The sequence below is a fragment of the Sphaerulina musiva genome, assembly GCF_000320565.1.
Source record: "Sphaerulina musiva SO2202 unplaced genomic scaffold SEPMUscaffold_10, whole genome shotgun sequence".
In the NCBI taxonomy this organism is placed as follows: domain Eukaryota; kingdom Fungi; phylum Ascomycota; class Dothideomycetes; order Mycosphaerellales; family Mycosphaerellaceae; genus Sphaerulina; species Sphaerulina musiva.
The window spans coordinates 122,745-145,061 of record NW_016017392.1 but is presented as its reverse complement, the minus strand read 5'-3'; the positions used below and the strand labels follow the sequence as shown (position 1 = coordinate 145,061).

Here is a 22,317-nt window from a genome sequence, read left to right as displayed (position 1 = left end):
CCATTTTCTTCCATCAAAAATCCTCTGCCTGCGAAATTAATTCAAGGATCACGCCGTCGCACTCGGGCGACTCGGCCACTCGCACCGTCTTGGGTCTTGCGCTGCTAAGGTATTTTTAGTCCGACGCCTTATCGTTTATCGGCGAGCAGGGATCCCACGGCTACACGCGCAGTGGAGAAGTGACGTTCGTACCTAGCTCCGCAGTGCGCGTGATGACAGCTCAAGGTGGAAGACAGCCTGGATCAACAACAACACACCCAGTCACACACACACACATTCTCAAATACCTCTCGTTCAACTTCACTCCCTCCCCCGATGAGACGGAGCGCGAGATCCTGTCGTACACCACCACCACCACCACCATCTCTACCACCATCACACTCGCCGCCGCCGCCGCCGCCATGTCGGGGCTGAACTATGTCACCTTCAACCAGGATCACAGCCTGCTGGCCGTTGGTAAGAGATCGAAGGGTGCGTTGGCGCTTTACAGGAGGAGAACTGAGCGCCAAACACAGCAACCACCCGCGGCCTGCGCGTCTATACCACAGATCCCTTCGAACTCACCAACCATTCATACGAAGAAGACATCTCTCTTGTTGAGCAGCTCTTCTCGACTTCCCTCGTTGCCATGACCCTCACACCGCGACACCTCCGCATTGTTAATACCAAGGTGCGTGCGCCCAATCACGGAGCGCAGCATAAACGGACGCATCTTATTGAGACTGAGCAGCGGACGCAGAGACACTCGACCATATGCGAGCTCACCTTCCACGGCATGGTGGTCGCTGTCAAGATGAACCGGAAGCGCCTCGTGGTGCTACTGGAGGAAATCGCCTTCATCTACGACATCAGCAACATGAAGATGCTGCTCCAGCACCCCACACCTCTCAATCCAGCTGGCATCTGCGCCATATCACCCAGCTCCGAGAACAACTACCTCGCTATCCCCCACTACCAGAGGACGGGACACAATACGAATGCCCCGCCCGCGCATGTGCCCAATTCAGCAGCTGCGAGGGAGTCCGTCAGCGGCGATGTGCTGCTCTATGATCTGGGTCGCGAGGAAGAGGTGACTGTGATACAAGCCCATCAGTCGCCACTCTCGTACATTGCTCTCAACAACGATGGCACTCTCATGGCCACCGCATCAGAAAAGGGCACCGTGATCCGCGTCTTTTCCATTCCCTCTGGCAAGAAGCTCTATCAGTTCCGCCGCGGAAGTATGCCCGCCCGCATCTTCTGCATCTCTTTCAACGCTACCTCCACCCTTCTCTGCGTCTCGTCTGCGACAGAGACGGTCCACATCTTCAAGCTCGCCCCACCAGGCTCCAACCCCAATAACGGCAACACGCCGCGTCCGATCTCACCGCCCTCATCCCCTCGACACAGCTCATTCTCGTCATCTCGCCAACGGAGCGAATCGCCCATCCAATCCGAAATCGAATCCTCCGAACAAAACCTCGACGGCGACCCGAGCGCCCTCGCATCAGCTCCCCAGCCCCGCCAAGCAGGCTTCATGTCTCTCGTCCGCCGCACCTCGCAAAACGTCGGCACCACCATTGTGTCACGCGCCGCTGGCTACCTCCCCTCCTCTGTGACAGAGATGTGGGAACCTCAAAGAGATTTTGCCTGGGTAAGAGTACCCAGGGGAGCAAATGGACAACCTGTAAGATGTGTGGTGGCCATGGCCAATAGCGTTCCACATGTCATGGTGGCAACGAGCGAAGGGGATTTCTATGTCTACATGGTGGATCTGGAGAAGGGCGGAGAAGGGACGCTGGTCAAGAGATTTGAGTATGTGGAGCCCTCGGATACTGTCTCTGGTTCTTGAATGAGAGGCAAAAAGTGTACTGACTGTATTCGGCAGTGAGATTCATGGACTTAAGTATCGTAGAGGAGGAGATGCGGATGATTAGGATCATCAACTACGGATACTCGGTATCATCGGTCATGGGAAGCATGATCCAGAGGAAATCGCTTCTGGACGCCTTGAATTGCGCATTCTGTGAGGGATGCGGAGATTTTTGAAAGGAGAAAACAAAAAGCACGGAAGAAAAGCGCCGGGATGTTGGTCTCATCTACCTTATACCACATTTGCTGAGATGATGATTATGATACATGTGTACATGAGTGGAAGCGTTCGAGCGGGCGTTTTCTGGAGAGTCACGAGATTCCATGAGTTGGAGATACCCCCACGTATCAAGTTCGATATTTAACGCAGATGTTACCTACGACCAATCATAAAAAGACCCTACATACTTGAAATCTTGTCACCAGCAGCGTGCAGCACGTACTTGGGCCAATACATGGCAAGACTCTACCCTATTGGAATTCGGTCAATTCATTCTTGGTTGAGTTTTGGGTGCTGTGCGTGTGAGATTGATTCTTCATGACAAGGTAAGGTACCTAGGTACGGTAGGTAGCAGGAAAGGGCTTTCTTCTCCTCGACGATGCAAGCAAAGATCAGGCATATAGGTACCATATTGGTACCTATGGCTGGCTACCTGTACCTGTACCTCTTTACTGTACCTCTTTACTGTACCTTACGGTATGTAGCTGGCTACTACCAAAGGTACATTACCTCTTAACACCAACACCAACACCATCACCGCCATCGCCACCACATGCATCACCCCCTAGGTTCTTTACCAATCCTTCTTGATTTCAAATGTCCACGCGAATTCCAGATGAGTCACTTTATCGTCATCGACAAATTTGCTGACGGCGCTGTATTTGCCTCGTCCCAACATGCCTGTGGGTGCGGTGTCGGGTTCGAATTTCTTTTCATAGGTGGGCTTTTCGGTTGTGTTGGGGGAGTATGAGCCCTGCAAGGAGAAAAAGAGAGGAGGGGACACGTTAGTTTACAGTAAGGTAGTTACGAAGGATAGGTGGGGGATGAAATGAGAGACACTTACAATCATTTCCTGCATCTTATTCTTCAAGGGCCCCCTCGAAACCACCTGCACATACTTCAACCCACTCAGAATCTGGTGATGAACGGTGAAAATGGCCTTCATGCGAAACGTAGCTCCTTCCTTGATGGTGAAGGGGTGGTTCTTGAGATCTGCGAGGGCGCCTTCCTTTTCGAGGTTGATGATGATGTCTGGACGACCTTCGACTTCAAGACCTAGAGATTTGATGATGACTTGCCGTGGGTCGTTGGGGTCACCAATGCGGGTGCCACCGCCAAGTCCGAGAGATTCTTTGTATTTGCGGAGAGATTCGTCTCCTTGGTCTGGATTGGCGGGTCAGCTATGTGCGTTTTGAGTGAAGAGAGGCTAAGAGTTGGAGCAGGTGGGCATGGAGAAGAGAAGGTAGGTAAGGTAGTAAGCAGTATTGGGCATTGTCGTAGCGAGGAATCCAATGTTGAAGAAGTGTGATCAAATAGAGTTGACTGGTTTCCCACTCTGAAAGGTAGTCTCTGGGCCACTGCGTGCCCGCCCGCCCACAATTCATATAGCTGTCTGCAAGATTCGCGGAGAGATGCCAACTTGTGAACACCTCGCTATGACTGGCCATATACCTGTTCCTGTCGGGAAGTGCTGACCAACGAGAGCAGGTTGAACTCACCTAGCTGCTGGTACTCGTCAATCGTCTTCTTCTCGCCCACCTTGAACCCCTCCGTGACCTCAGGCTCCAGGTCGTCCTTGTTTGGCGCCGACATGGTGACGGTCCGAGTTGTGGTAGTAGGATTGCTATGCGACAGTGGTGTCGTGAGAGTGCAGTGTGCCGCACGAGGAGAGGTAGTGTATTGTGCGCTGTGGTTGTAGTCGGGGGGCGAGGTACAGCTGTTGGCTGTGTTTGTTGCGGTGAATAGCTAGAACTAACACAGCACAGATGCAGTCCAAAGTGGGGCCAAGAAGCTTCAGTCAGCAACATTTCGTGAGGTATGAAACAAACACCTTCCTCCATTTGTCTTTCTGCACCGCCCTGGAATCCCCTGCGGACGACATTTTATGTACCTGTACCGGACAGGCAGCAGTGCGAGCAGCATCCCAAGTGTCAAGTGTCAAGTGTGTTTGGACTGCTGGGACCACTTTCTCGTGCGGTGCGGTCATGAGAAGATGGAATTAATTGCGACCATTACTCGCGCGGGCATTCTTCAGCCTTGCCGACTCCCTTGATCAGATACCTGGTATCTGAGCCATCCCGTGATGGCAGGGATGGAGCCAGTAGAGAGAGAGAGAGCCAGCTACCTGTAGGTAAGGTATGGAAGAAGTGCTGACCAGCCATCTGCATTTGTTGTCGCTACATTAAAAAATCATACCAATGGAACGAATGAGACGACGGCAGCAGAAGCTAGATGGTAAAAAGTAGGTAATAAACAATCAGAATGAATGCCGGAGTCTTCAGTTGCAATTTCCTGAGGCCCAGCCTCGTGATTTTCTCGTGATTTTCTCGTCATTTGCGGTCGGTTGACTCGGTCCATCATCGACCAGTGACCAGCTGCACGGCAAAAGGCGTTCGGGCGTCCCCCAGAGCTTAGGTCCACAGGTTCCCTTTCTCCATCCTTCGCAAAGGACTGCATCCTTGTCGCGCAACACATCCGTGACGACTGGTCCCTCTTCTTCTTCTTCTTCCCCCTCCACTTCTACCATTGTACTCGTTATATAATCCCCATTGCCTTATTGTACTACTAGAGTGGTCGTTGCGCGACGACGTTGAGGCGACATACCGCTCCCCGGTCGCGTGGTCCACGTGTTCAGAGAGCCGACCATTCCCATCTCGCCCCGAGTCGCGACAATTGCGCGCAAAACAACCACATCGACCGCGTGAGATAAGAGACAGAGCGACAGAGACATTCCAACGCGTCGGACACGATGGCCCCATCCATTGAGCGTCAGCATGCGCTCCCCGAGCAACAGAACATGATGCTGGCAGAGGAGCGCTCTCCACCGCGTACGTCGTCGCATTCCGGACCATCGCTGCGTTGTCGCGAGGCGAATACAGCGTGAACAGACACACTAACGGTTGGCGCACTGCAGATGAGATACTCGTGGAGCGTCGGTGCTTGGGACAGACGGAGCTCAAAGTGAAGCCGGGCCAGATTGGCACCTCCAATGCCACCAAGCTCGAAAACCTGGGTGTCCTCGACTATGCGCATCTGCGCGTACCCTTACCCAAAGACCTGACGGGCAGCGGCATCTTCCTGCGAGGCACGAACCGCAAATTCCCAGAGGCCTACTTTTTGATGGTACGTGGACACCCCGCGCGTGCGATGGCGCATTGACGAATGATGAGGTGAAGGCTAAAGTGGGACAATAGCGACGCGCAAGTGACGGCTTCATCAGCGCAACGGGCATGTATAAGGCTGCTTTTCCCTGGGCGCAACAGGAAGAAGAGGCACTGGAGAAAGAGTACATCAAGAGCTTGGAGGAGGCTTCTAGCGAAGAGGTCGCCGGGAACGTATGGATTGACCCCAAGAAAGGTGTGTGACATGACTCCCGACTTTTTAAGCAGCCCAATGCGGGTGCGGGCGCAGCCAGATGCTCATGTTTACTTCACAGCGCTCGACCTCGCCGATGAATACGGCATCAGACATTGGATCAAAGCGCTCCTCGACCCGGAACCAATCATCCACGGAACCAGCGACCCGAAAAAGACCATCAAGTCACCACCACCTTTCCACATGACTGAAACCACGAATGGCGCAAAGACGCCGGGCGGAGGCCGACGCACAACACGAGGTGCGCGCAGCATGAGATCCGAGTCACCATCCAAGGCCAAAGCGACTCCGCGCAAGATCGCCACTCCTAGAAGGCCACGACGAACCCGCGGCACAACTGCTGAGCCCGAAGAACCCGTCGTCGTGGCGCCAGTGGAGCCCGTGAACGGAACAACCGCATCGCCAAAGACCACCGTGAACGGAACAACCGCACCGCCAAAGGACACTGTGCGACTCGAAGTGGAGACGACCACAGGCGCCAATGGCGAGGAAGATGTGAAGCTCAAGGTGGAAATGCCTTCCAACCACCCGAACCTGGACATTCCAGATAATACAGACGAGATGCTCGAAAAGGCGAGACAGATGGTTGCAGAGGCAAGAAAGATTGATGGCACGATCACGCGCGAGAAAGGCAAACGGAAGATTGAAGAGGTAGTCGAGAAGGAAGATGAGATCGAAGCCGAGGCAGCGTCGCGAGCAGCCGCCCGAGCGAGACCAGTGGAAGTGGAGCTCCGCAAAGAGAAGATTAGGAGGAGAGCGCTGACCGGAATCGCAGCCACATTGGCAGTTAGGTATGTTTCTGACATCACTCACAGTCCCGACATGCTCCACGGGAATTGCTAACGAAGAAATTTATCACAGTGCGCTTATACCCAGCATCATCGCTGCTTTCCCTTGGTAAACCTCGCGACAATGCGCCGCATAGCTTATCGAGAAAAAATCCGGAATCTACTTGTTTTCGTCCAAGATACCACTTGCTTTGTAACGGGAGGAACGGGAGTTTTGTTCTGCAGTGTTCGCATGCTTTTGACTTTCGACAGACTGCGCGCGCGGGAGAGAAGGGGAGAGACAGGGGAGAATCAGGAGGAGAGAGAGAGAGACAGAGGGCGAGAGAGAGAGAGCGAGAAAGCAAGAGAGAAGAGAGAGAGAGAGAAAGAGAGGAAAGAGCACCAATGAAAAGATGTCAGATCAGATCAGATCACTTCCGATCAAATCCAAACACAATTCTTGAAACCGAAAAAGAGAACAACAAAAAGAAAAAAAAACCAAATCTCAAGGAATACCTACCCATAAATAGGTAGGTAGGTTACTTACCCACACAGACGACACAAAGTTTCCTCCTCTCTTGTCGACTTGAACGAAAAATTCCTTCTTCGTCTTTTCTTTTCCTTTTTTCTTTTTTTTCTCTTCTTCTTTTTCTAGTGTTTCTTCTTTCTTCGTTCTTACACAATTCCTCCTCTATCCCCGTCCCTAAAAGAACGGAAAAGATAAAGAGATTGATACGAGATAGTAGATACCAGGAATAAAAAGAAAAAGAAAAAAAAAGCAGATTAATCGGATATCTCTACCCTCCAAAATGCAATACCTCCTATGCCAGCCTACCAGGTAGTATTAAAATGAAGAATTACAATCATCGTATAAGTAAATGAATGAAAGCGTAAAGAAACGAATGAAAACTACCTATCTTACCTACCTATACAGAACGTGCCCGGATTTCATAGGTAAGGTATGTTAAGGTACCTGATCTTAAAGGTTACCTTGAGATACCTCTAGGTATGCATACCTTACCTACAGGTAGGTAGGTATGTATGCATAAGGTAGGTAGGTAGTGTATAGTAAATGCATAATTACCTTACCTACCTTTGGGTAAGGTATGTAAGGTACCTTATGTATGTAGCCTGATGTAGGTAGGTAGGTCGTACATTACTTACATGTATGGACTGTATCTTGCAAGACCCATGTTTACATGTATGGATATGTATGTAGGTACAGTCTGGGTCCTCGTATCTTTCTTCTCGAATCTACCGCGGCTAGGAGATTTTTCGTTGTTGGGTTTGGTGTTGCCTGGTTTGGCTGTTAGGTCATGGTTTGCTTGCTACCTATCGCTATCGGGTGATGATGACGATGATCATCATGATAATATGATGGTAGAGGGAGAGAGAGAGGAAGAGATTGAGAGCTTGATGTTTTCAATTCCATTTCGATTTTCATCTAATGTCCTCCGCGACCGTACGATCGGGACCGAAAATGCGTCAACTTATCCATCCGCCCACGTATCCACCCACCCGGTAGTGGTAGTGGTATTATGGTATCTCTCTCACTGGCGTGTGCGCTCCACCACGTCTCGCACCTTCTCTATGCCCAATTCGTATCGCAGATGTCTTTCTCCTTTCTCCACCTACAAGGCCTTCTCAATGGCAGCCTTGAGAGCAGGTGGGTTGGCACCGACAACCTCACCGACCTTGTGGCCGTTCTTGAAGAGCAAGAAAGTAGGCATGGCGCGAACGGCCAACTCCTGCGCGACCTCTGGGAGCTCATCGACGTCGATTTTGTAGAATTTGGCGGCGGGGAATTCGTCTGCAAATCTGTTGATGAGAGGAGGGGTGGTTAGCATGTGCGAAGGCGGACCGAAACAGATGGCATGTATGTATGTATCGAGAAATGAGGCGAGGTACTCACTTGCTGACCTGTGGCGCAATCACCTTGCAAGGACCGCACCAGGTCGCGTAGCAGTCAATGACCTGCAGGACGTCCTTCTCGTCCATGGCGGTCTTGTACTCCGCAGTGGTTTGCAGGTTGTGCACGCCTTGACCCATGGTGGATGATGTGACGGAAAAGGGTCTGAAGTTGGTGAAGATGGGTTGGTATGTGGCTCGGAAGGTGTTGGGAGCTGTGAATCGCGTGGTGAGTAGAGTTCGGCGCAATGCTGAAGACATCAATGGGAGTGTGGTCGAGAGAGAGACAGAGGGGATAGAGGTATATGTACGGTAGTAGTGGTAGTGGTAGTGGTAGTGAGGTGAACAGTGGTCGCGCAGTGTTGTCAAAGACAGTAATAATCAGGGAGAGCTTTCTAGTCGATATTGGATTTGCAAGCAGATTATGAAGCCGAGCGGATGCCGAGTCGTTGCCGCTTCAGGAAAGAGCGTACAACCAGATGGAAGGTGCGCGTTACGTACCTCGAAGAAAGGGTGCGTGTAGTAGGAGTGTGTGACGGTTTTTCCAAATGCGCGGGCAATACTGTCAATACAGATGTCAAGTCACAGAGGATAAAGGTACATGTACTAGTAGTAGTGCAGCAGCGAGAGTCTAGAGATGGAATTATTCAGCTGAGCTGGGAGTGGGCATTATTCCTGAGGTCGCCACCTTGCTGATGATGACGCGATCTGAGTGTGCCCCGCCAGCACGTGCCGAAGCGGAGTCGGATCAATCAATTTCACCTCATTCCTCCTCCTCGCTTGAGGTCACTCTGCCTCCACTTGCACCACCTTCACATGCACTCACAATCATCACTTCCTGCTCTCGTCTGCGATAAAGACACTATACAAATACAGATACAGTGCTCACTTGCGCAAGCCACAAGATCCCTTCAGCACATCGCTACCTTAAGTACATATATCTGGTCTCCCATATTAGGTCATTTCACCTGCTTCGGGTACCGATGCAAGCATACCTCCATCCGCTAGCAGGCACTACACGTTGATAAGGCAAATTTAGCAGAACAGCACGGAAAGGCGCGCTATTCAAGACAATCGGAGCTGGAGACTTCGGTTCGGACGGCGAGAGGCTCCAGTGATGCAAAGGCTGATGAGGGTGCTTCGCTTTTCACGTGCCTCGCCCTACCTCTGCTCATCCAGAAAACCAATCAATGTCTCCAGCATCTCTCTCGTATCATGTTCCTCTTCACTCCCACCTCCAAGGCCCCTCATCTGCTCATCGAGAGAAGCCTTGATCATGCCAAATCCACCATGGAATTCCTGCAACATCAGCTCCCTGATTTGCTGGTCCTCCGCGACGAGCCAAGCTAAGATCACATCGCACATTTGTACACAAAACAGACCTCCATCAAGTCGGCGTGAGAACCAGTCGTCAATTCTCTCCTCCATTTCCTCATCCGTCAAACTCCTTTGTTCTTGGGCGATCTCTTTGTCGACCTTTGAAACACGTGAAGCGTAGTCCTTGCGAAGCTTGATCAGCTTCATCACCTTTTCATTGTCCTTCTCTGTAAACTTTGCTAGCACACGGATCCGTGCTGCGGAATCACCGGGTAGAAGGCGCAGTAAGGCGGAGAAGATACCAAGCAGGTGTTCGGTGTTAGCTGCGTCTTTGCCCTTCATGTAGGCACTAAAGAGCGGTTTGAGACCTGCAGCCTCCACGATCTTATCGCACACCATGGCGGGAGCAATTCCTTGACCGTTTGTGGCATGGTCCAAGACTCGAAGAGCGCGCTGGGTGATGTTCTTCGTCCCTTCTTTCAGCATGATAAGGCAAAGCTCTACTCCTTCTGCTTCTACGAACTTGGTTTTCCCTTCCGCTTCGTCTACAGCGCACGTTAGAGCATCGAAGAGGTTCTCGACATATTCTTCTTCCGGAGTATCCTTGGCTGGGTCGCGTTTCCGGTAAGCCGCGAGCAGCTGAAGGAAAAGATCAACGCCATCAATGTCCACAATCAAGCGCCTCCGCAGCAGAGGAGAGGACTGCAGTAAGACCTGGAGCACTTCCGCTGCATACTGCTTGTTCTGTCCTACTGGCTTCTCAACTACCTTGATGCGATTGCACAGCCACATCAGCACCTTCTCCTGCCCAATCTTCTCTGCTATGGCCTGCTGTCCAGCCAAGCTTTCCAGCACTTCCAGACTGTGGTATAAACCGCTCCGATCGCTCTCATTCTCCTCATCCAGTCTTCCCAGATTGCTCATAAGCAGTTCCAGTAGATCCGCATCCAGTAGCGCAGCAACCAGCGCATCCCACTGCTCCTGCTCGGCTTGCACGTCTTCGTCTAGCAGCTCAGCCAATATCTGAATAGCTCCAATCGCGATATCTGTATTCTCATGCGCTAATAGCCCAACCAAGCTTGCCGCAGCTCCTCCCTCAGCAGCAAACTCTGCATAGAGCTCCGGATGTTCACCTAGCAGACTCCAGCTCTTGATCTCAGCATCAAGATCCGCTTCGCTATCAATGAACTTTGCCGGATCGCCTTCATATTTCGCCCTCAACTCTGCATTTCTCGTGACTTTCTTTTCAAACGAGTTGGTCAATCGCCTCAACCAGACCGAATCAATCTTCTCTTCTTGCAAAGCTTCTTCTGGTCCATCTGCCTGATCGATGTAGTCCAATGCTTCTGTTGCGCTCTGCGTCATGCCCGAGCCGAAGAAATTTCCATCCTCATCGTCGCCTTCATCGTCGTCAGGAGGCAGCTCGGGCCCAGCTTCCATCTCATCATCATCGTTATCATCTTCGTTTCCGTCCTTTACGGACGCGCCATTGGTGTGGCCATTTGGCGAAGAAGATTTGGTAAGTTTTGTGGATTTGTAGACTTCCTGCGCGTCAGACGCCTCGTACTTGCGCTTGTTGGAGGCGGGAGGGAGATTGGGTCTTCGGAAGAGGTCGTCGATGGATGAAGCCATGGGTTCGTGTGTAGAGAGAGTGTGGTCAGGTAAGTTAGAGACAGGCTGGTGATGAACTACCTTACCTTACCACCTAGAAACTTGGAAGTACCTAGGGAACGTCTCGGCTGAAAGATTCGCCTGATCCGAAGCTAGTGAGACAAACGACACTCCCCCAAGAATGTACAATCAACCCGACTTTACAATTGTGCCTTACCTACATACCTAACAACGAGCCGGAAAAGCGAATTCCAGCACCTTACAATGCGTTTCTTTTTTCAGATCCCACTGCCCGGAGGCATTCTGCTAGCGAGATTTGATTCCCGTGCCGCGCTCGGCTGCTGCTGTCTCCGGAACACGGAGGCACAGCAGTGAAGGCACAGCAATAGGCACAGCAATGCTGTCGTAGAGACACATCAGTAGGAGCCTATGGCACGACAGCAGTAGGCGCCCATGTCAGTGACAGCAGTAGGCGCCAACGGTAGCGACAACAGTAGGCGCTGACGGCAGTGACAGCACTGCTGTGCCTCCATCAACAAAAACTCCATTGCCGAAACATAAAAAGAACCATACTGAACGCTGCCTCTCTGTAGCTTCCCTCATCTACACCGGTCTACTCACTCCTGAGAACTCATTCGCACGATCTACTCGCTATTGTCAAGAAGCAGAGTGCACATTCCGGTTGTCCATCGAAAATCCCACAAGATCATCCTCCATTCAAGGGTACACTGTCAGACGATGTTCCTCACCCATCGATTACCGGACGAGATCCACGTCCAAATCTTGTCCTGGCTGGATGGATTCATGTCGAATAGAACAGCCAATTTCCGGGCTCTGTGTCTTACGAACAGGAACGGGTACCGGCTAGCAACTCCCCGCCTTTATCAAACGATTGGCTTTGATGTCGATGGAAAGGGCCGCCCTGAACATTTGCAAAAGCTCTGTATAGCGATACTCTGCAACCCCACACTGCTCTCGCACGTCGATACGTTGCACCAGTATGTTGGAAGGATGATCAAACCATCATGTTTTCCCCTTCGCGATCATATGGGACTTTGCCGAACGGCACTGAGCCAGAGTGGCTTGGACGCAAGTTGCTATGAGCCCATTTTGGAAGCGCTTGCCGACCCCAGATACATTGGCAGCATTGGCAGCATTGCTTTTCTAATTGTGCTGTGTCGGAGGCTCGGAACAAGAAGTTCGGTCGGGACCTTCAAGCTTTACATCAGGTGGCACTGGAAAGAGGATGACATTCTCGCTCGGACCCTGTCCAGTCTTGGCCAAAGTCCCGGCCTTTGCACTGTCAAGAATATCGAGCTCCATGATGTGATCGATAGGCAGCACTGTTGTGGTCTCTCGCTGGCCGAGATCATGGTATTTCTGCAGCTTCCTTCACTCCGCAGTCTCGTAATCTCGCGCCTTGGGCGTTTCGACCAAGAGCACCCTTTTACTCTGGACCTCCCGGAGAGGTTCGACAGTGCTCTGGAGTCTCTTGAAATTCTCATAGTATGGTACATGACTTACCTTGAGGCTCTCTTGGTTCTTTGTCCGAGACTCAAATCACTGACGGTTCGCTGGCCAAATCGATGGTTACTTCGCCAGTACTTCGACGCAAAAAAAATAGACGACTGGGAAAGAGATTGGGTAATTCTAGTCAATGCCTTGGAAGAGCTTGAAAACCTGGAAACCTTGCAAATCCTTCACCGCACTGAGGACTACCTCCATTCACCATTCCCCGGGTGGGATGGCACTCCTCTCCGGTCCCTATGCGGATTAGGAACGCTGAAGGTCTTGACAATCTCTGACATCGCACTTGTTGGTATTGAAGGCTTCGACCCTGGCAATAGCTCCCATCGCGAAGGAGATGACTCTTTTCAACAAGCAGGCCTTGCAAGTCTCCTGCCAGAGTCACTTCGCGAATTGACCATCCTGCACTACGATATTCGCCTAGCTGGTGCCATACGACTGCTGGCACGAGATCCCATGGTGGCCAAGCTAGACAAGTTCACGGTATACCATTGTCACCAGATTGTATGGACAGCCCAAGACTGGATGGAGGATCCCTTGTTGGCAGAGATCCCGAAGAATATACGCCGCCACATGTATTACGAAGAGCCACCATATTGGGATGATTGAATGCAATCTCTCCCGGTATTCGCATACAGACGTGTCAACGAGATACAGAAGTACATTGACGAGAAACTTGTCACTCAGACTTGCAAGTCACACGTGGGACGGTGATGCAGAGAGCGCGACAGGTGGTGGGCATATAGGCATGTGGGCGTGGGCGTGGGCGTGGGCGTGAGAGTGGGCGTGGGCGTGGGCGTGGGCGTGGGCGTGGGAGTGGGAGTGGGAGTAGGCATGTAAACGAGACTTTCGGCTGTAATATTCATAACATGTCTGGATTAATGCAGCGACTCGCTACGAGCATAAGTGGACCGTATTCGTGTTGTGAGTAGTACGAAGGAGGATGCAATAAAGTTTTCATCAGGCTCAATGTATAGATAACGGCGCTTTGTAGTGATTGCAAGGATCCCAAACCCGAACTTTGGCCAAGTCTACCAAATCAGATAGGGCGACTGGAAGCTTTGGGTTGATTCTATAGCAATAGAGTAAGGTATGGATTGACCGATTGATATTCTAGCTACCTCTTCGAGGGCGGAATAGGTAAGACAGGTTTGATTCTAACGGTCGACTTGGGAAGATGCTCTCTCGCTAGGGAGCTTGGAGGTTGAATTTTTGAAGGTTGACTTGCAGGTTGTATAAGGGAGTCTTATTTGATCGATCGATCGGAGTTGAGAGAGCAGCACTACGATTGGATAAAAGGGAAGTGCTACCCCTCTGTAGCAGTGTTCCTGATAGGGTGAGATGCCTTTCTAGAATTTCTAACAAAGTGAATTAGGTCTGAGGTCTGAGGGCTATGTACTACTACTTTATCCTTGCTGAAGTGTAAGAGCTGCCCTTGCGGTACCCTTAATTGGTTTAGAGAAGTACTATACTGCCTTAGTAGCAGTCTCTGATAAGGTACAGTACCTTAAGTACCTGATCTTACCGCCCTAGTAGCAGTCCCTAGTTGGGCGAGAATTGACTCTCTCTCTCCCCTGCGGTACGCTTATGTAAGGTACAGTAGTAGCGGAGTTGATCCGTCGAATGCGTAGGGGATGGACACCGCCTCTACTAATAAAGTGAACTAGAGCGCTTGCAGAAACAGTGTATACCAGCTACTTGTATGTACCTCAGAGGTACATAGAAGAGACAAGACGACAAGTACCGAGGAAATGTCACACCACCCCCCTGTTATTGAAGGCTCTGGGGTCATGTATCCGATGTAACGTTGAAAGCTGCGGTGATGGAAAAGCGTCACTGTCGTTGATTGAACGATATGGAATCACGAGTCTAGCATCACGTCTGTACTCACGCCAAACACCTGATGAGCTCCTCTTCTTTTCACTTTGATACCAGCCTATGTTCCTTGAAGTGAACATCTTGGCTTATCATCTTCATCTGCGGTCAAGATGTGGAAACAACAACACAAGTACGAACAACTGCCAATTTCTACTGGCCATATCACCAAGACGAGTGGCTGGAGGCAACAGCTTTGGACCTATCTGAATCTCGGACTCTTCGTGACCAGTCTGCTCATCCTATGGACATCCTCCGTGCAGAACTCCCTCCAGACGAGTATGGCAGAATCGCTGAGACGAACAGCCAGATATTGTAAGTGTCACACCCATCTTCCCAACCAACGACACCTGACGTTTCTAACACGCTGCAAAGCTCCCATTTTCGATCGTTTAGAAATCGACTTTGTGGAAAAGCGCATGAATGCCACCTTATTGCCCTCTCCCACCGACCAGATCTTCCGAGACGACCCTAGTCCTGAGGTAGATCGTGCTTGGAGACGTATTTCCAACGAACAGCCCATCGCTCTCAGTAAAGAAGAAGTCATTGCTCTAGGAAAAGATCCTTCCGAAGCCGTCCAATATCCCGAATCGTTTGGTTTAGGAGAATCCTACGCGGGAAGAATCGACGTCTTTCATCAAATCCACTGTCTTGACGCGTAAGATCTTGCTTTCCCCTCACCTCAAATAGAAGAAGAAGACATCAACTAACCAACCCCCCTTCTCAATATATATTCAGCCTCCGAAGAGAAGCCCACTGGAACTACTACTACGCATCTAAATACCCCGACCTCGAACACTCCACCAAACTCCACCAAGTCCATCTCTCACACTGCATCTACTATCTCCTCCAAAACATCATGTGTCAAGCTTCCGTCGACGTTTACACGCACGTCTGGACCGATTCTCTCCTGCAACCTTTTCCCGATTTCAATACGACCAAGACTTGTAGAAATTTTGACGCGGTTTTGAATTGGCAGGAGAGGAATGGGGTTGGGTTGGAGGAGTTTTATAAGTTGAGGAAACCGAGGGAGTTTGAAGGGATGTGGATTATGGAGGAAGCGTTTAAGGATGTTTGGAGGGAGTTTGAGTGGTGGAATCCTGAGGGGGAGAGGATGAGGGATGGGACGAAGACGGGGTGAGGAATTGTAGTTTTTTGTTATGAAGAAGAATTGAAAGTGAGGTTTACAATATATTTTTGCAAAAGTGTTTCTGTTGTGAAATTGATCAATCCGGTCATCAGAATCCATCCATCTATCCATTCACCTTACTCAGTAAGGTAGGTACCTCGTCCGATATATCTGTCAATCTAAATTCTACCATCTACATCATCAAATTTCATCGTTACATCGAGGTACGTAGCCGCGTAGCTAGAGCTAAAGTACAAGTTACAACATTATATATACATATACCTATCAATACCTACCTACTTTTCTATCTTTCTAGACGGTTCTACCCAATTACATACAATAATATGTACCATCCCATGCCGTAAATTTCCGATAGTACCTGAGATTGAGAAACTAAAAATCTGTATACGCTTGAACTAGGAGGTAAGGTACCTAACCTAATCTGGTGCGTATCTAGTCGTAGAGTTAGAGTTACATAGTTAGGTATTTAGATAATTTTTGGATATTTAAAACGAAGGTATACGAGCGTTTAATCGATAGAACTATTCTTTAAGGTGAGAACAATATATCAACCATCGATATACAATATATCTATACCTATCAACACAGCAAACAAGGCCCTTATCTGTGACATGAAAGGCAGGCAGGCAGCAAAAAAAAAAAATCATTCATTTCATCATCCATCCCCCCCGGTCCCCCCAAAAGCTAATCCAAAAAAGTATGCCTAAAACTAGGAAACAACTGTTTCCTCTCCCTCTCGCCCTCAAACGGATGTTCTCTCCAATATTTAAAAAACAAATCTCCGGGAAACATCCAATACAGGCCTTGGACGTTTTCTTCTGGAGAGTGATCAAAACCGGACTCGTCGATGATTTGCTGCAGAGTTTCCGTGTCGTTGATCATGAAATTGTGGGGTGGAGCTTGGTGTGCGTGGCCCCATTCTTGGATGCGAGAGTAGTCTTTGCAGGTGTGCGTGGTTGTGAGGCGGGGGCTGTATGTAGAAGGAGAGGAGGGGTGGGTTAGTTGGGTTAGTGGATGGGGAGGGGGAATGACTTACAAGAAACCGCGACTAAAAGGAATATTGACGTGAAAAGAAGTAGGAGAAATATCGGCATTACACATGAGTGCTTGACGCAAGGAATCTATGCAATGATCCCAATGGCGAAAACCGAAACTGTTGCGATCGATGGTGCCGTTTTTTAGGGTGGCTTTCTCTAACATGTGATAACGTTCGGGATAGAGGAGTTTGCGGAGATCGTTCAAGCAGTGGAGATTGTGGAAAACTTCCAGTTGGACGAGATATTTGTCTGTTGTTCCGGGGATGGCGATGGTTGGGTCGGCGAGTTGTTGGGCTTCTGCTTTGGAAATGGCTGAGATGCCGACTGTGAGGGAGGGAGGGAGGGTTTAGTTTTGGTTTGTGGAATGCACACACACAAGAAGACTCATGATTTTGCACTTACAATCGTAGAGGTCGAGCCAGCGTTGGTCCATCTCGTCATCGGGGAATCCCATGTAGGCAGTCTTGTTCGCGAGTGCAGCTTCGTAGCGATGTTGGACATATGTGACCGCCTCCTTCGCCGGAGCTGTTCATGAATCAATAACGGTTAACGGAAAATGTTCGTAGTCACCTACAGTAGATTGTGATTGATGGATCCGAGCATTCCTCTCGTCGGTATTGTGCCATAGCCAGCAAGAGTGAGATGGCCGCAAAGACCGTGTTACTCGCACACAATCCCCAGACGTGCCACTGTCTTCCCTTTCTTCTCGTCCGTTTCGACACGTCTTCTGTACATTGCAACTCCGCTTTTTCTGCCCGCAACAGGCGCTCCTCTTCAGCTGAGTCCTTCCAACAGCTCTTTTCCGTAGATACTGAAGACATGTTTGCTGGTTGCTCTTGGGTGAGGAGTGTTTGCAGACACAAGCAGGTGCACTTCAGCACGGGTTCAGTCTCTCAGAGTTACATCGACCAGCTTTCGAGAGCGCAGTGTGCCTGAATGAACACACTGAACAAGGGTGGTTTCGCGCTACCCATAGAGCTTCAATGAGCGGTCTGGAAAAAGGGTGCAACTGTAGTGATCCCAATCTGTACAGCCGACGGACTGTGGCCACGTAGCATCCAGCTACGGTCAGCCCTAGACATATCGAAGATACTGTATGTTGTAGGTGTGTTACCTCTAGCATGGCATTGGGGCGTTCGAAGTCGTATCAAGCACGCGAAGCTCAGCCCTTGTCAGTCTAGACTCGTATAAATTCCCCAGGATATTACCGTCAATGGTCTAGTAACTTGTCGTCACTATCACTTGCAATATTAGCGTCGCTTGTCTCGCGTCCTGCTTAATACTCGGATAATTGGTATCGTTAGCCCGATGTTGTATCTATTCACTAGAGCGTTGCATCAAATCCCAGCACTTCAGTCGCAGTAGTACGTATCTACTACTTAGATACATGTAGTAGCTCGCTGTCTAGAAAGTCAGTTGTTGGGGTTTAGAGTTCTATCCCCAGTCTATCAATCGTTTCCCCAGACCTCCTCTAGCTTGGTACGATTTCGGCGGGCTTAGTCCAATATCGTATCTATTTCCCAGCGAGTTGTATCTGATCCCAGCACTTCAGTCGCGGTAGTATGTCTCTACTCCTTAGATGACTAGCTCGCTATACCGGCAAGTTAGTCGTCGGAGTTTAGAGTTGTATCTAACAGTTCCGCAGTCGTTTTCCTAGACCTCTAGCTTCATTAGATTTCAGAGGGCTCAGTCCACTGTTGTATCTATTGCCTGGAGCGTTGTATCTGATCCTAGCGCTTCAGTCGCAGTAGCGTGTCTCTACTCCTATAGTTCGCTATACTAGCAAGTCAGTTGTTGGACTTTAGAGTTCTCAGGTACCTAATGGTCTAGCAATCGTTTTCCCGGCCGTCCAGCTTGATAAGATTTCGGGGGGCTTTCAGGCAGATGTATGATCCATAGAGTTTCCCAGATATAGTCGAAGCCTGAGCCAGCTTGAAGATAAAAAGGACGAGGGAAGCATTCAGACCTAACACTTTTAGCTCAATCTGACCTGTCTACACCACCATCCCATCGAACGTTCCTATCGCCACAATGAAGGCTACTCAAACAATCGTGCTCCTGGCTGTTGCAGCTCTTTCTGCTGCTGCCCCTGTCTCTTCGGCGAAGGAAGTTGCTGTCGGTATTTATGGACGTGACGCTTCGATGTGGGTCTCGCTGCTGGTTTACAACATGTCCTGTGCACTAAGAATTCTGGCAGGTCCACGGTGAAAGAGAGTGCCGCTGAAGCTGAACGTCGTGATGCCGCCGCCAAGGCATCTGTCGATGAGGTTGCTGCCGGTCTTTATGCAGGCTGGCCTGCTGAGCGTCGTGATGCTGACGCCAAGGCATCGGTTGATGAGGTTGCTGCCGGTCTTTACGCAGGCTGGCCTGCCGAGCGTCGGGATGCCGACGCCAAGGCATCGGTCGATGAGGTTGCCGCCGGTCTTTATGCAGGCTGGCCTGCCGAGCGTCGGGATGCCGACGCCAAGGCATCTGTCGACGAGGTTGCCGCCGGTCTTTACGCAGGCTGGCCTGCCGAGCGTCGGGATGCCGCCGCCAAGGCATCTGTCGACGAGGTTGCCGCTGGTCTCTACGCAGGCTGGCCTGCTGAGTGATACAGCTGCCAAGGCATCGGTGATGGGGAGCGCCGCAGGTCTCTACGGAGACTGGCCAACCCGCTACTATAGGTAGGTACAATTCGACTCGACCTTGTCCATTCCATAACGCAATCTGATACTGAATGAATAGAGGTGTTTGGTAGCGAGCGTTTGCGTGAAAGTGGAGGAATTGCTCGACGATATAGCGAATTGACGATACATGACTTTTAAATGGAATTTTGCCTGAAATATTCTGTGCTTCCCATATGTTTCGTATTGATGATATCGAGCGCGCCTGTGAAGTACATCAGTTATAGAACTCTGCGGAGAAAGGTTGTTAGAGTTGGCGTGCAGAGCTAAAAATCTGTTATGAGGTTGATGGAGTTGATGATCTACCAAGTTAGGACCGTGAGAGGCCACTATACTTTACGTAATCCCTTCACGTGATCGGACGTATGCCAAGTGAAAAAGGACAAGCTGACTAATGCGCCCCCCACTTTCTCTCCAATGCGTTCATCGGACAGAAGCTCTCCTAGCTCCGCGTCTATATGTAATCAAACATCACGACTTCAAGACGTGCTTACACCAAAACATATATACTGAAAGCAAATTCAAGCTTATTTTCTTTCAATTTCTCCCTTGTATCTCTAGAAGAATTCTCCCACCGACAATTGAAGCTCATTTCATTCATCCTCCTCCCTGAGTCCCTACTATACACCAAGAAAAGAAGAAGAACAACACCCAAGATCCCCCCTCCCAAGAAAACCCCCCATTGAAATATCGAAAACAGAATGTCTTCCACAACCACCACCACCAAAAAAGCAATCGCCATAATCGCCGGCGTCGGCCCCGGCACAGGAGCAGCCGTATCCCGACGTTTCGCCCAATCCTACCCCGTCGTGCTTCTAGCCCGAAATCCCACAAACTACCAACCATATGTCGAAGAAATCAACTCTGCAGGCGGAAAAGCCATGGGCATAGCAACAGATTTATCTTCTGCAGAAAGTGTTTCAAAGGCATTTCGGGAGATAGAGGCAGAGTTTGGTGGTGGTGAGGGGAGTCAAAATAAGGTGACTGTGGCGGCGGCGGTGTATAATGCGAGTGGGAGATTTGTGAGAAAGCCGTTTTTGGAATTGGGGGTGGAGGAATTTATGGAGGGGTGGGATGTTAGTGTGTAAGTGTTTCTTCTTCTATTTCCCCCTCATCGAGGTAGACATACTGTATACTAACCTCCCACCCTTCTTCAAACAAAACAGTAAAGGAGCCATCATCTTCTCCCAACAAGTCCTCCCCCTCCTCCTCTCTCACAACCAAACCTCCCCCTCCTCAGATCCAGCCTCCAACCTCAAGTCAGGAAATTACCCTCCGACTCTCATCTTCACAGGCGCCACCGCATCCATCAAAGCCAATGCTCTCATGTCAGGTTTCGCATGTCCCAAATTCGCCATGCGAGCCCTTTCGACTTCTTTGGCCAAAGAATTCGCTCCAAAGGGCGTCCATGTCGCTCATGCGATTATCGATGGAGTCATTGATATTCCGCGAACCAAGGAGTGGTTGAAGGATCAACCGGCCGAGGCGAAAATTGGTGCGGAAGATATTGCGGAGGCGTATTGGGGTTTGCATGTGCAGAGTAAGAGGGGCTTTACTAATGAGATTGATATCAGGCCCATGTTGGAAAAGTGGTAGAGTAACATGGGCTAAGGTCTATGTGTATGATATTGATTAGTGGATGTAGAGAGCCATCTTTAGATGAGAAATGTTGGTATGATATCTTCAATGGCTCTTTGTCTAGCCTCTGCTGCCTCTTTCTCCTTTTGTGCTCTGCGCTTTGCAAGGAACGAAGAAGCTCGAGGGCCACCGCCGTCCTTCATTGATGCTGCCGGTCTTCCACTCTCACGCGAGGCAGCCGTCACTGCTGCGAGCGACAGCTGCTTTGTTGCCACGATGCGCTCGCGCACTGGAGATCCATGTCGATTTGGGATATGTGAAGGCAGTCGCGGGGGTGGTGAAGATGGCGGAGACTCTGGCTTGATGGACCTGCGCTTCTCGTGTGATGATTGGCCGACCTGTGGAAATATCCTGGATGGGATCGGTTTGACATCAGAAGGGCCACTGCTGCTTGACGCAAATGGCCGCAGCAGTTTCTCTTGGGCTTTAGTTGGCGCTTTAGGACGTGGGGCGTCCAGATCGTCGCTGTCGGTCTCTTCGTCTTCCTCCTGCTCTTCTACAATGTCAGACAGATTGAGCTCCGGCAATGGCTCCGAGCTCTCGCTTCCATCCTCGGCCAAAGCCTTTCTGGCCCTCTCCATTGCAAGTTTAGGTCGCCGCTGCGAACTAGCCAGCTGCGACGAGCCCGTCATGAGTCCTGCCAGCTGCGGGTCGAACATGAAGTCGTCCTCATCCTCCTCTCCCTCGCTGCCACTATCCCCACCCGTTGTCCGTTTCCTCTTCTTTGCCATCTCCGCGGCTTGTGCCTTCAGTTGCACCTCCCTACTTTGTTCTGTTCTGCCATCGGTGCCTCGTGTCAAAGCATTCAGAGTGTCCTGCCCCCGCGACTTATGCAGCTTATTAAGCCGCACATACTCCTGCTGGTGGAGATGTTGTGTCCAGAGTTGCGCAGTAGAGTAGAACTCGTCCTCTACCATCAGCCAGGCATCGTCTGCTTCATAGCCCGGTATCATCTTGACATCTGGTGGAGGCTCCTTGGGTACTGGAGGAGGGGACGATGACGGTGGACGATGATATCTCTTCTCCTTCTCCTTCTCCTTCTCCATATTCTCGGGCTGTGATGATCGTGTTGGTCCATCGTGATCCAGGTCCTCGAGGTCTGAACCCACGAGGTCTGCTGGTGATAGCGCTCGATTTGTAGCTTTCGGCCTGGGTCGAGGCACTGCCCGTGTCGTCTCCTTCTTCACAGCAGTTCCAGCCAGCCAGGGCAATTTTCGAGGCATCTTCAGCCCCAGCTGTTGTGCTCAACGCGTTTGAGTCGCGTCGTCAGTCGAGGTGGAGCGGCGTGTATCTCGAGCATGACGGTATGATTGCCTTCAAGAGTCGTCTGATGCCTGCTCAAGAGTTTTCAATGGAGGAGCGCGAGAGTAGGTGA

At 50.5% G+C, this 22,317-nt stretch overlaps 11 protein-coding genes across 11 annotated transcripts; 6 read left to right on the top strand and 5 right to left on the bottom strand.

Annotated features, from left to right (window-relative positions):
* Positions 1–401: 401 nt before the first annotated feature.
* On the top strand, positions 402–1,831 carry SEPMUDRAFT_52354 (WD40 repeat-like protein; the record flags this gene model as incomplete). Its single annotated transcript, XM_016909221.1, has 3 exons — positions 402–456; positions 516–670; positions 731–1,831. The coding sequence occupies 3 exons, from the start codon at positions 402–404 to the stop codon at positions 1,829–1,831; spliced, it is 1,311 nt and encodes a 436-aa protein (XP_016757341.1).
* A 431-nt stretch (positions 1,832–2,262) lies between these two features.
* On the bottom strand, positions 2,263–4,043 carry SEPMUDRAFT_151328 (E set domain-containing protein). Its single transcript, XM_016906745.1, has 3 exons — positions 3,571–4,043; positions 2,916–3,235; positions 2,263–2,825 (listed from the first exon to the last, which is right to left on the bottom strand). Exons 1-3 carry the CDS (start codon positions 3,662–3,664, stop codon positions 2,646–2,648), a joined length of 594 nt encoding a protein of 197 aa, XP_016757340.1. The 5' UTR covers positions 3,665–4,043; the 3' UTR covers positions 2,263–2,645.
* Positions 4,044–4,532: 489 nt separating this feature from the next.
* SEPMUDRAFT_151327 (DNA-binding domain of Mlu1-box binding protein MBP1) lies at positions 4,533–6,773 on the top strand. The gene is made up of 5 exons (XM_016906744.1): positions 4,533–4,899; positions 4,986–5,194; positions 5,266–5,428; positions 5,508–6,237; positions 6,308–6,773. The coding sequence occupies exons 1-5, from the start codon at positions 4,821–4,823 to the stop codon at positions 6,345–6,347; spliced, it is 1,221 nt and encodes a 406-aa protein (XP_016757339.1). The 5' UTR covers positions 4,533–4,820; the 3' UTR covers positions 6,348–6,773.
* A 737-nt stretch (positions 6,774–7,510) lies between these two features.
* On the bottom strand, positions 7,511–8,742 carry SEPMUDRAFT_151325 (thioredoxin). Its single transcript, XM_016906743.1, has 3 exons — positions 8,623–8,742; positions 8,126–8,336; positions 7,511–8,031 (listed from the first exon to the last, which is right to left on the bottom strand). The coding sequence occupies exons 2-3, from the start codon at positions 8,260–8,262 to the stop codon at positions 7,845–7,847; spliced, it is 324 nt and encodes a 107-aa protein (XP_016757338.1). The 5' UTR covers positions 8,263–8,336; positions 8,623–8,742; the 3' UTR covers positions 7,511–7,844.
* Positions 8,743–8,892: 150 nt separating this feature from the next.
* On the bottom strand, positions 8,893–11,216 carry SEPMUDRAFT_151324 (DUF1716-domain-containing protein). The gene has a single exon (XM_016906742.1). The coding sequence runs from the start codon at positions 11,068–11,070 to the stop codon at positions 9,283–9,285; it is 1,788 nt and encodes a 595-aa protein (XP_016757337.1). The 5' UTR covers positions 11,071–11,216; the 3' UTR covers positions 8,893–9,282.
* Positions 11,217–11,286: 70 nt separating this feature from the next.
* On the top strand, positions 11,287–13,679 carry SEPMUDRAFT_151323 (uncharacterized protein). The gene has a single exon (XM_016906741.1). The coding sequence runs from the start codon at positions 11,788–11,790 to the stop codon at positions 13,183–13,185; it is 1,398 nt and encodes a 465-aa protein (XP_016757336.1). The 5' UTR covers positions 11,287–11,787; the 3' UTR covers positions 13,186–13,679.
* A 1,191-nt stretch (positions 13,680–14,870) lies between these two features.
* SEPMUDRAFT_144072 (uncharacterized protein) lies at positions 14,871–15,592 on the top strand (the record flags this gene model as incomplete). The annotated part of the gene is made up of 2 exons (XM_016903065.1): positions 14,871–15,109; positions 15,190–15,592. 2 exons carry the CDS (start codon positions 14,871–14,873, stop codon positions 15,590–15,592), a joined length of 642 nt encoding a protein of 213 aa, XP_016757335.1.
* Positions 15,593–16,285: 693 nt separating this feature from the next.
* On the bottom strand, positions 16,286–17,459 carry SEPMUDRAFT_51631 (uncharacterized protein; the record flags this gene model as incomplete). Its single annotated transcript, XM_016909198.1, has 4 exons — positions 16,286–16,571; positions 16,638–16,962; positions 17,041–17,163; positions 17,213–17,459. 4 exons carry the CDS (start codon positions 17,457–17,459, stop codon positions 16,286–16,288), a joined length of 981 nt encoding a protein of 326 aa, XP_016757334.1.
* A 1,416-nt stretch (positions 17,460–18,875) lies between these two features.
* On the top strand, positions 18,876–19,076 carry SEPMUDRAFT_21783 (uncharacterized protein; the record flags this gene model as incomplete). Its single annotated transcript, XM_016908342.1, has 1 exon — positions 18,876–19,076. A coding segment is annotated over one exon (201 nt), but the record flags the coding sequence as incomplete, so codon positions are not given.
* A 919-nt stretch (positions 19,077–19,995) lies between these two features.
* Positions 19,996–22,310, bottom strand: SEPMUDRAFT_127977 (uncharacterized protein). Its single transcript, XM_016902182.1, has 2 exons — positions 20,471–22,310; positions 19,996–20,388 (listed from the first exon to the last, which is right to left on the bottom strand). Exon 1 carries the CDS (start codon positions 22,163–22,165, stop codon positions 20,960–20,962), a length of 1,206 nt encoding a protein of 401 aa, XP_016757331.1. The 5' UTR covers positions 22,166–22,310; the 3' UTR covers positions 19,996–20,388; positions 20,471–20,959.
* On the top strand, positions 20,006–20,900 carry SEPMUDRAFT_144070 (NAD(P)-binding protein; the record flags this gene model as incomplete). The annotated part of the gene is made up of 2 exons (XM_016903064.1): positions 20,006–20,388; positions 20,471–20,900. The coding sequence occupies 2 exons, from the start codon at positions 20,006–20,008 to the stop codon at positions 20,898–20,900; spliced, it is 813 nt and encodes a 270-aa protein (XP_016757332.1).
* Positions 22,311–22,317: the final 7 nt, after the last annotated feature.